Below are 11,583 nucleotides of genomic sequence, written 5' to 3' on the forward strand. Positions count from 1 at the left end.
GCAACACATCCTCCTGCCAAGACACCCCAAGCACCTTAGGTGTGCAGTGGGGGGGACACATCTGACCCAAAGATGCTGCACTTCACTTCCAGCCATGGTGCTCCACAAACGAATCATCCAGGAGTTCATCCAAACACAGACCAGAAAACGCGCTTACAGCTGTTAAACTTCAGACAATGCAGATCCTGTCGTGAGGACTTCCACGGGTCTGTGATAAGGCAAAGACATCTGGAGAACTCAACCAAACGAGGCTTTCACGAAATCTCCAGGTGAAGGGGGTTGATAACCCCGGCACTTTTTTACCTGGTTGTCAGCTGTTTGGGTTTAAAAAGAAACTTCACTCCCATAGGTAAAGCTATTTCAACATTAATGGTTTTATACCTTCTCCTTAAATATATCACAGGCTACACTTGGAGATAGAGTTTGAGAGTAAACATTGTTATGCTGGAGCTGTCATCTGTGAGTAATCACAGACCTAATTGAAGCTGGCCAGCCTATTAAATAAACATTCGGCGTAAACGAAGGAGCAAAGAAATACCCTCTAGTTTGGTAATAGTTGAAATGATGGAAACCAGTACCCGAGTCAGGGACTGGGGTGATGGGGTTGGAGCAGCAGCAGGAGAGAGCCAGGGAGGGATGTTCCCCCCACGCAGCCGGTGGCAGCAGCGAGAGCCGGAGAGCATCAGCCGCCACCAGCTTTTGGGGGGAGAGCAAGGAGAGAGGTCCCCTGGGGCAGGGTGCTGGCCACGGCAGGCCTGGATTTCGGGGCAAGGAGACTGCAGTCGCAGGGAGTCTGGCTTTATCGCATCTGGGGAAATGCAGCTTCCCACCACCTACTCTAACGCTCGCAAAATGGGCTAACGCTCGCAAAACAGCCTAACAGAAATCATCCTCCCAGCATCGCATACCGCCTAATCACCCCGCTGAAATGGGCAACGATACAATCTTGCGGCGCTTCTCGCGTTCTTTGGGGAACCACCTAATCCTCCTTGTTGTCTGCCAGTTCCTCCTCGTCCTTGGGAATTTCGCGTATAGACAAGGCCACAGCTTTCCAGCGCGAGGCACTCGCTGCCGGCGGCTCTCGCAGCCTGCTGCAGCGCCACGGGCAGCACCGCGGCGCACGGGCATGCGAGGCTGCGCTGGGGGACACGGAATGCAGAACAGGCAAATTTTTGCCCCGGCGAATCTGGCAGCATCCCGCCCCTCCTCGCCCTCTCGCCAGATGTTGCACGGATGTGTGCGAGCGGCGCTGCCTCTTTGGGAGGTGATGAGAAGAGGGTGATGCGCCGCAGTGACATGCTCAATTTCCCTCAAAGATGGTGCAGCCACAATAACATTTTTCCTGCAGATGGCACCCATGTGTCTCTCCCTTTTCACTGGAGCTCTGTTACGCAGCGCAATGTGGTACGAGCGTGTATGCACCTTCTGTTCCCCGAGCCGTCCCTGCCTTTCTGGGGAGGACGAGGTGCCCGGCCTTCCGTGGTTAGTTGAAGAAAAACACTCTCCCAGTGATCAGCGCCTGTATGAAGGAGATGTATGGTTTCAATTCTGTCCTTGAGCCATGGATCATTTAATGTTGTCAACACATATACATCCTTCTCAAACATCCCACTGAGAATTTCTAGGGACTGTAGACAGCTTAAAGCTAGCGTTACAGCAGCAGCCTCATATTTGCTTTCAGATCCACGTGCATTTTTTAATACTAAAGCTTGCATAATTGCTGCTGAATTTCTAAGCAACTTCTTCAAAGGGACAGAGGCGCGTTAGCGGTGGGAGTACTGGTGGTGGAGCAGGAACAAGGCCTGTTGTTGGCTGCTCAGAGATGGTGTTTGAGGAGCCCTGAAGAAGGGCTGGGGTGGGACCTCCCGGCTCGGCATGTGTTTGAGCACGGTTTCTTCCTGACCGAGGGGTGGCTGGGATGCGCTTGCCAAACAGCCGCCGATGCTCGGTGCCTACATTAAAAGCATTTTAGCGCTGCACATATCTTACTGGGGGAACTTGCACTGACATCCTGCTTTGAAAAGTGTTTCCTTTTCTCCCCTCCCCCCCCCTTTTTTTTTTCCCCCTGAGGTCTGGATGTGCCCAGAAGCACAAAGAGATGCTACATGCAATGAAGATGACCCAGCAGGTGAAGGGTCCATCACAGGGCTGATGGAGGCAGGGCTATAAAAGGGGAGACAAGATGATTCCTCAGGGTAAGAGGAGCATCTCCTGGTCTTTTCCAGCTGGTGGGAATGGAGTTGTACTAGGTGGGAGCTAGTACCTTCTGGATTTGAGTGTTGCAGTGGCTCTACAACTTCCCTCTGAGGTGGGAGGTGTGCTGCTGTTCCACGGCAGTGCCATCAGGCTCTGGGTGGCATGCCCATCCCCTCAGGGGTCAGTCCCCCTTGGGTAAAGGGCAGTGACCACCCTGGGGAGTGGGTCACCCTCCACTTTGTGAGCCATCAGCTGCTCTCTCGGGCGGCAGGGGAAGGGATCGATGTGAGGTGGTGACGGCCGCTGGCTGGCGTGTGAGAACAGGAGGATTTGGGTTTGCTGGAGAAGCTGCAGCAGCCGATCGCTGCTGGGAGCTCTGGATGAAGCTGGGTACCCAAAGGCTTCTTGTGCCTTTGGAAGTGTAGAAGGGCTGTGGGTGAGGATGGCTCCCTGGCTGCTCACCCAGCAGCAGGGCTCGGGGCTGCGGGGCTCCGCTGCAGACGTGGGAGGCAGCTCCTTCCTTCCTTCCCTCCCGAGGAAGGGCATTTCTGGGGGTGACACCAGCCCGAGGCGTCCCCCTGTACCGAGGGGGCTGTCCCCTCTCCATCCCCCGGGCTGCCGCAGTGCCCCGCGCAGCGCCACGTCAGAGGCACCTGGTCAGCCAAACTCCATTTACTGCATCTATGTATTTATTATATCGGAGCCCAGGGTAATTACTTTACAACTCTGAACATTAAATATCATTTGTCTTATTCCAGTAGGTCCAAATCTTCATGCATTTTATCTGACGCTTTGCTCCCTTCAATTATCTGCCATCAGAAAAAGTTTACCGTTGCTGCAAAAATATCAATTTGCCAGAGGTTGCAATACATTTACTCTCCACCTCTGTAATTTACAAACTTACATTCTATGATTAGAAAGAAAAATGGCTAATAGGAGAAATATTCATGCAAAATCGATACTGAATAAGATGCTGCCACCTTTTGGCTTAACCTAATTCTACATCTGGGGCCAAATTCAACCCTGGTGTAATTGCTTTGCTGGGAGACGAGCTGCGGCTGCCCTGGGGCGGGCTGAGAGTGATGGGGAGACGAAGCATCATCTGGTGGGCTCACCCCATGGCTGCGAATGGGGTGTGAGAAGCTGATGCTGTGGGGTTTGCAGGCTCCAGTTAAGAGGAAATTTTCCATAGCTGTGCTTCTGCAGCAGAAGTTTTCTTTCTGCCGCATCCAGAGCTGAAGCGGAGGTTCCCGGCTGGTTGTTCTCTCCCTCCGGCCAGCCAGGAGGGTGTTCCTGGAGCTGTGTCCTGGGCACAGGGACCAGCGTTGGGCTGTTGGCTTGTGTCCGTGCTGATGCGCTGGGAAAGAGGGTTTGGGATCTGATGAGACTCAGCACATGCCTGAAGGTGTCCAAGCAGGCTTTGAACCAGTGAGACAGTGGATCTGAGCTTGCAGGCAACATCCGCCCGTCTGTCTGCGGTAGGGTTGGTCAGCACGCGACACAGCGGGACTCGCAGCACTGTCACTCTCGGTAGCTATCGAATGTACTTATTCTTCAATTACACAACACTGCAATGGGCCGCGGAGCCCAAACGCTGCTGTGCTTTCAAAAGAAAACAAAAAAGCGTTTAATTTTTGTAGCAAAGATATTCCAAAGTGCTAAGTGCTACAGCAGAGCAGTTGCAACGCTGCTCTGTCTCCTTGCCCAATGACACAGGGGTTTTTTCAGCTGAATACCAGCAAGCACGTGATTAAAAGCTCTTAGGATTCTGCGGTTGTGGGATTTCCAGCAGAACTTGCTATTTCTCTCATATCTTGCCCCTTTGTTTCCCCAAGTCCAGGGCAGAGTCTGAATTCGGTAATTGCCACCTGGATTTGCTTTGCTGTCTTCCCAAGGAACTTGTTTGAATAAATTGAATTGGCAAATGTATTGTTCAGCCGCAAAGCGTTGTGTCGGGAATAATATAGGTATTACCAGTCTCTCTATTCCAGCGCTGAGCGCGCTGCCAGGGACCGCGAACCGATGCAGGAGAGCTCCCTTTGAGCAGCTCCCTCCGTTTCCTCTTCAGAAAGAGGTGCACATTCTTTTTTTTTTTTTTTTTTTTGGCTGGTGCGCCATGCTCTAAAGCAAGAGCAGAAGGAACTACTTGCAGCTCCCTCGGTGTGGGCAGAACTCTCCTCTGCTGGGGAATTTTCTGCTAGTAGGTTCCTGTGGCTTCTACTTGTGTTCCCTTCACTAGGCGAGACTTGGGTGCAGCAGACACCTTGTTTTCCATCGAGCACCTGAGCACTCAGTCTCTCTCAGCGCCAACAAACAACTGTGACAGCGGGGACAGGATCCCAGGACCCCCCCGAGGAGATGGCACATAACCAGTGGGAGATGGCACTGTGGCTCTGCAAACCTTGTGGCCTCATCTGTAGGGCAACCAGATTTCTGCAGGAGATGCAGAGGGCTCTCACAGGTGACTGGTTCCGCTGGGAAGATCACAGAATCACAGACTGGTCAGGGTTGGAAGGGACCTTTGGAGACCATCCAGTCCAACCCCCCTGCCGGAGCAGGGTCACCTACAGCAGGTTGGAGAGGACAGTGTCCAGGCAGGTTTGGAATGTCTCTGGAGTTGGAGACGGGGCAGTGGCACCACCTTCTCCCTCAGCTGGGTCTGACAGCAAGGACAGCTGCCCACTTATTAAAAAAGCTCAGTGGGGGGATTTTAGCGATGGGGCTGCCTGGAGGCCCAAGGCCTGCCAGGTGAGCAGGGTCCTGCAGAAGATCCTTGGCCGAAGAGGTGACCCCGCCGTGTAGGTTAGCAGTGACATGGTGCCACCTCGTGGCACACGGCTCCGAATGTCACACGTCCTTGTCTTTGTGGGATGGACACCTTTCCAGGGGTAGCATCACCCTGTGGGTGCTCCACCACCTCCCAGGGCTGCCTGGTGCCTCCAAGGACGTGTCTGCACCATGGGCTGGTAAAGGCCACCAGTAAACGGGTGGTTGGGACTGATGGGTGTTGTCCTACCCCCTTGTCTGAGTAGCGCTTGCAAAGCGGGGTACAACCCAAACTCATGCAGTCCGGCTCAAAGCCATCGCTTTTGGAGATGATTTGTTTAGGGCTGTCTGCCCACTATGAGATCCATGCGCTAAGGGGGTCTCCTCCCCGGCTCAGCTATCCCCCCCTGGACCTATCCTTTTCCCTCTGGCTCCCAGGCTCTACCAAGACTCCCCTGACCACCCTCCCCCGCTAACCCGCAGGAGACCCACTCATCCGCACCAGAAATGAGTTTGGTCCCATTCTGTACCTACAGCATAAAGCAAACGCCTCTTATGAGGGTGCAGGTTTATTTCTTCGTGCTATAAAACCAGAAAGAAGGATAGCTCTGTTTATCTACATAAAAAAATGAAAAATAAAGACAATGCTGAGGTTTGGCACCGCTGTTAAATCATCATCTGTTGAAGTACTTAAGAACAGAGTCTCAGTTTTCAGTGAAATGCTTTAATTCGAAACCAGCACTGCGATAAACAAGGAGATTTGGGGTCTAACTTGCCTTGCTGATTGATGGCATCGTGGCAGTGCCTGGGAAATCTGGGGCTCGGTAGTCATGGACTGGGTCCTGTTGTGCCGTTTGCAGTATGGCCCCAACCAAAAGCCAACTGCTATCCCAGGGAAGTCTGCCACCGAGACCCCTAATCTGTTTTCTGCGAGGAGTCGGCAGCTGACATTTTAAGACATCAGTGTTTGATCTGTGACCAGAAATCACCTGATAAGGGATTTATTTTTCCACTACTATTAGAAAGGCTGTTGCAAGGTTTCTCACCCTTTGAGACAGGCATTTTGGCGCTACGTGTCCTCTGTACCTGTCCCGCTGCCAGCTCGGCTGCCATCCGCGCTTCTTCCTTTTGGGTTGGGACATTCCCAGACAGCAAAGCACGTGGCTTGATTCTGCTGACTTTTTGTTCCTCCTGTTGAAGAAGACGAAAAGCCTCTCCTTTGTGAAAGGGTGCTCCTCTAAAAGGGGGTCGGAGATATTACGGGTACCAGAGGCAGCGGGAGGTAGGGTGGGCTTTACCCCTAAAACGCCAAAGCGGAGGTTTCCCCTGAAGGGCGAAGGGCTGGGGATTAGGAGCACTCGGTCTCTTTCATTGAAGAAGTTCAGTCTATAAAGCCAAGAATGTTTTTTTTTTTTTAAAGTATAACCCAATGAGAGAATGTAACACTCTCGTACAGGTATGTATCACCAAAAATTAACCACCAGAGGAGGCCCTTTCCAGTTTAACATCATCATTTAGGAAGGGGGTTTTAAACAAGAGACTCCTGGATGGCAGAAGGGAGCTCATGCTGGTATGACGGTATCTGTGTAAATCCGGCAGCGTAACAGCGACTGCAGCGATGAGCCCTCAGGCTCTCAGCACGGGTTCGCCAAGGAGCCCGAGGGCTGATACACCCGCCAAACTCAATGGGATTTAGGTGCCTAAATGCATTAGGCTGCTTGGAAAATCCTGGACTTTGACCTTAAAGTAGAAAAAAATGGCTAAAAAAAAATAAAATAATAAAAGTCAGGCTAACGCTGCTGTGAAGGCAGTGGGTGCTCTGAGTTTTGCACAAGGCAGCGGGAGGCGGCCACCGAAGGCAACCGAGGGGCTCCACCAGCGGGAGGGTTCAGAACTCCATCACCAACGTCTCCCGCCCCACCAGGAATTGCAGGATGGTCCCTCTGAACCATTTCCAAACCAATGGGTGTCTCCTTGTGTGGGAATGGTCCAGGGCCCTTGGCTGGAGACATCCGCCTTGTGAGAGTGTATGAGGAAAACGCTAAAAATGTCTTTTTTTTTCGTTGGGAAGAATCTTAGGACATTAAAAGTTGGAGAACTCATCTTCATTATTTCTCTTTAAAGTTACTTATGAATTGAGAATGGCTGTGCTCATATTTCTCTTTTATTTGCTATCTCCCCAGGCTAAAGTGTTGTCTATTTATCTTACAGATTAGGTTACTTTTTATGGGGTTCTTGCTATTATATTTCACCTCTAACTTTGTTAGTTTGTGTTTGATATTAAATTATGTTGAATAAAAGGGGCAGCTCAAGGACATTTTTCAGCTCCATCCCAAAATGAGGTTCTTAATCCTGTTTCTGGGTCTGCCCCTGTAGCCCAGCCCACGGGGACAGGGTCGGGTACGGAAGAAGGGTGGCAGAGGAGTGTTTGTATCAACTGTGGGCTTTGCAGGGTGAAGCTGCTGGAGAATCGTGCCTGTAAAACCATTTGGTTCATGTACAGTGATTCTGGAGGCATCTCTTTAGAAACGGGTTCTGATAATATTGACATCATCACAAGATAAGATCCAGGACTAGTTAAATCACAGCCTCGCAACTCTGTGCTCCTTTGGGGATTAGAAGAAGTCGCTGAGCTGTCACTCTAAAGCTGATCATGGGCTCGTTTAACTATGTCATCCCCTAAGACAGCCCTTTCAATTATGTCAACCTGTCTGCTCTCCCTAGACTCTAATTTTAGAGCAGCAGTAGCTAATATTCTTGGAAAACTGATCCGCCTCCACAGATCTCTCCTCTCTGCCTGCTGCTGTTAACGGAGTATCCTGTGGGGAGATCGGACTGCTTTACTTCCCCTCCTGTAATAAACCTAATAAAAATAGGTACCATTAGGTTCCTTTGTGTGTGGTCTCTTTAAGACACTTATCTGAGCTATGTAATGGAGATGTCACTTCTCCTCCACAGAGGGATCTGGCAGCACCACAGGGTCATTGCAATAAAAATAAAATTCAGTTTTAAAAGCCTGGTACGGAATTATGAGCTGAAAAGCGGGACGATGGGATTGGAGTTCAGAGACCTGGAAGAGGTAGATGTGAGCTGGAGTCACTCGAATGTTAATGTCGCCAGCAGTGGCTCCACAGCTGGCGCAGTGAGCAGGATGCTCCCGGATGGCGCAGGAGGACCTCAAGCGGTGGGGTGGCCCCGGGGACACCTGAGACAAGGGACTTGTCCATGTCTTCTGGGTGGTGTTCGGAGGAGTTTGGGGTGCACAAGGTGGAAGGGAGGTGGACGGACGTGGCTGTCTCAGCCATGGGCATCTCTGCGCTCTGCTGTCCGTCAAAACACATCTTGGTGGGACGGGGACAGCCTTGCCCTGAGAGATGGGATGGAGCCAGCCACATCCCGGGCTCCCCATCCATGCTGTGGCCGTAGCTGGCAGCGATGTGGGACGGCTGTCCCCCTGCCATCCCACGAATGTCCCCCTGCCCTCGCAGGCTGGCAGCACAGGGGGAAACGAAGCTCCTGTCCCATTTGGTTTTTCCTTTGTGTCTGCCACGGCATTCAAAAGCAGCACGGACTTTCTCCAGCCGTGCAATTGGAACTGCCGTGACAGAGGGGATAGGGAAGGCCTTGAAGATCACCCCTCTCTCTTCTGGGCAGCGTGACAGTCCCTTCGGCCGGGTGGACTCCCCTTGGCCATTGCTCCTCCGTGCTTGGCCTCTGCCAGGCTGGACTGGCCGTACTGGAGGACAGTGGTATGCAGGTCTGAGGCTGTCAGAGGATTTTCTGTTTTCCCCAGAGCAATTCCAGCCTTCTCCAAAATAACGACTCTTGGGGGCCCTGGTTGAAGGAGCAAGCACCCGTGAAGCTGAGGAGGGCTGTGATCCTCTTCAGAGGTGTTTTATTCCCCCTTTAGGGTGCAGTGTGGGTCCTCAGGCAGACTGTGCTGGCCAGGTGGGGTGGATGGGGGTGTTTAACCCCCTGCAGAGCCACCAAGAGGCAATCCCAGGTCCCACGGAAGAGGAAGGGAAGGATGAAGAGCAGAACCACAGGACAAAGGAAAATGCAATGTCTGTCCTCCTCCAAAAAAAACTAGAGAAGGAGCAAAAGGTATGGAGGGAAAAAGAGGAGGTGGAGGAACGGTGCTGGGACAAGCGAGGGAGGTGACCCCCATCGATCCCACCCGGCGTCACCACTCTGGTGGCAAAGGCCAGGCGTTCCCTTTGCAGATCAGGCTGTATAAAACCCACACGCCGCGGGCTGCCGGGGAACGATACATCCTCCAGACTTCAGCAAGTTAGTTACACGCAGCTTTCCTTTCATAAATCCATGTTGGCTGCCCCTAATCAAATTCTGCTTCTCAAGCACTTTCCCTTGCTAATTCCCCCCGAATCAGTTCTAACCCACCTATCCCCCTTGTCGCTAAGCTAGCCAGCCTCTAATCGCACGCTGCACTGTGTGATCCTTTCCCGAGTAATACGGGGTTCGGCACTTTCCTCCGGTTCTCAGCAGCCTAACCTGTCAGGAGCAACCTTCTAAAAATATCACTAAAGACCTCGGCTAATTTCTAATCCTCGTTTCTATTAAGACGGCTGCCTGTACTATGTGGGCTTCTAGACTTGGGATTTACAGTCTTCCTTAAGAGTGTCTAATCTGCGCGGAGCCACTTCTGTTGTTATCCATAGGCAAACTCCTCCCTTCCCCACCGCAATGGATGATCCCTTTGCCAGCGGCTCTCCAGTCCGCAGGGCAGCATCAGCCAGCGAGGCCACCAGCCTCTTCCTCTCCGCCCAGCTCTCCCCCAGGGCCATCACTGGTGTCCCACTCCTCCGGGGCGCTGGGTAGGTGCTTTGTATAAGAAAAATCAGCCCGCGAGCTCAGCAGGGCAAGAGATTTTCTTTGCATTTCCCAAGTTCTCGAGCAGTGTGTCAACAGTACAATGGGGCTGATGTATAGATGCATAATGGAGCGAGGGTCTTGAAGTACCTGGTGTAACTGGACTTTCTATCACCGTTCGGGTATTTTTTGCTGTTTCCTTCTTCTTTTTAACACTCCCTCATCCCCAGCTCTCAAAACCAACCAGGTCAGAAGAGCAAAGCGGGCGAGAGTGGCTCTGGCTGCCCCCCGCCATCCTGGTAGACGCCAGGTAACTGGTTCAGCTCAGGCAAGGGAAATCCTTTCAATCACATGCCATTGGCCACGGGAACCCGGTGGAAGATGCTACATGACCGTGTTGTCAAGTATCGGGCACGTCTGTGTGCTAAAAGGCTCTCCCCGGGCTTGAGACCACCAGGGTTTGCATGGAACGTGAGCCGCGAGGCAGGTTCTGCTGGCAGGGAGGAGGGCAGCCAAGGGCGCAGCTCAAGGACGTGACCATCAGCAGGCGAACAGCGCAATGTCTGATGGGAACGTCTACCACCGCTGCAGAACGCTCTTCTAGGATGCAGCTGGACAACGATGGCTCTAACTTACACATGCAAAGCAGCGTCAGCCCCGTTCTCTCAGCTCCTGGTTACACAGACACGGGGAGAAGAAACTGTCTAAATCAAAGGACAACACGGCTTTGAAGGCAGGTGGTCAGGGAAACCTTTAAACTAGAAACTTGAAGCTGTCTTTTCATCATGAGAGCAGTGAGGTTGCGCCTTCTGATGGGAATAAACTGCCTTTAATGTTGGGTTTGGTTTGTTTATGGAGGGAATTACAGGAAGTAGTTAAATGTTTAATAGAAGCTTGAATTGAATGACCCAGAAGGTCTCTCCTCACATCAGTCTCCAAAGTCTGTGTGTCTACAGCCACGCCGGGCAAAGGGGCAGGACTCGGCCTGCTTGGCACTGCTCCCAGGCCTGAGCTGGCATCTCCCTGGGGGGCTACGTCACCCTTCAGGGTGTCCCCAGGGCGGGTTGGGGGCGCTCCAGTGTCTTCTGGAGCAAACCAGTCCAACACAGGCCTTTCAGGGGCACTCTCCCACGTCCCTATTTGAGACGTGTCCCACGGCCAGGACAGCCCCGCACCCTCATCCCTTTACGCGCATGCACAGCAGCGTCTTCACAGCAGTGGGACTGCTTGTGTCACGTGGACGTGATCTCCTGGGGAAGCTGGAGAGCCCTTTGTCTTCATCATCACCGCCTCTCTCACCACCTCCCTGAACTCACCTCCATGCCCTTCCCCATGCCCTGTTGCCATCCCTTGCTGTTTCCCCATCCCCTTCCCCATCCCCATGCCCATCCTCACCCCCTTCCCCATCCCTATCCTCATGCCCATCCCCATGCCCATGCTCATAGAATAGTTTGGGTTGGAAGGGACCTTGAAGATCATCTCGTTCCCCCCCCCCTGCCCTGGGCAGGGCCACCTCCCCCCAGCCCAGGTTGCTCCAAGCCCCGTCCAACCTGGCCTTGAACACCTCCAGGGATGGGGGAGCCACAGCTTCTCGGGGCAACCTGGCAACCTCATCCTCATCCCCATCTCCCTCTCCATGCTCTCCCCCATGCCCATTTCCAGGCCCATCTCCATTCCCACACTATCTCCATGCCCATCCCCATCCCCAGCGCCATCCCCATCCCCATGACCACGCCCCCTCCCCGCTCTGCCCCGTCACGGCCCCGCCCCCGCCGCATGACTCAGCACGCC

General features: G+C 52.9%; 1 protein-coding gene across 1 annotated transcript in view; it reads left to right on the top strand.

The window, feature by feature from the left end:
- The first annotated feature begins 9,666 nt into the window (after window positions 1-9,666).
- ZFAND2A (zinc finger, AN1-type domain 2A) overlaps window positions 9,667-11,583 on the top strand; it is a 4,247-nt gene continuing 2,330 nt past the window's right edge. Inside the window, exon 1 of the mRNA XM_009886094.1 lies at window positions 9,667-9,772. Within this exon, the coding sequence (XP_009884396.1) occupies window positions 9,667-9,772 (106 nt within the window). The remainder of the gene's footprint in view (window positions 9,773-11,583) is intronic.

Source organism: Charadrius vociferus, unplaced genomic scaffold (genome assembly GCF_000708025.1).
Source record: "Charadrius vociferus isolate BGI_N301 unplaced genomic scaffold, ASM70802v2 scaffold430, whole genome shotgun sequence".
Taxonomy (NCBI): domain Eukaryota; kingdom Metazoa; phylum Chordata; class Aves; order Charadriiformes; family Charadriidae; genus Charadrius; species Charadrius vociferus.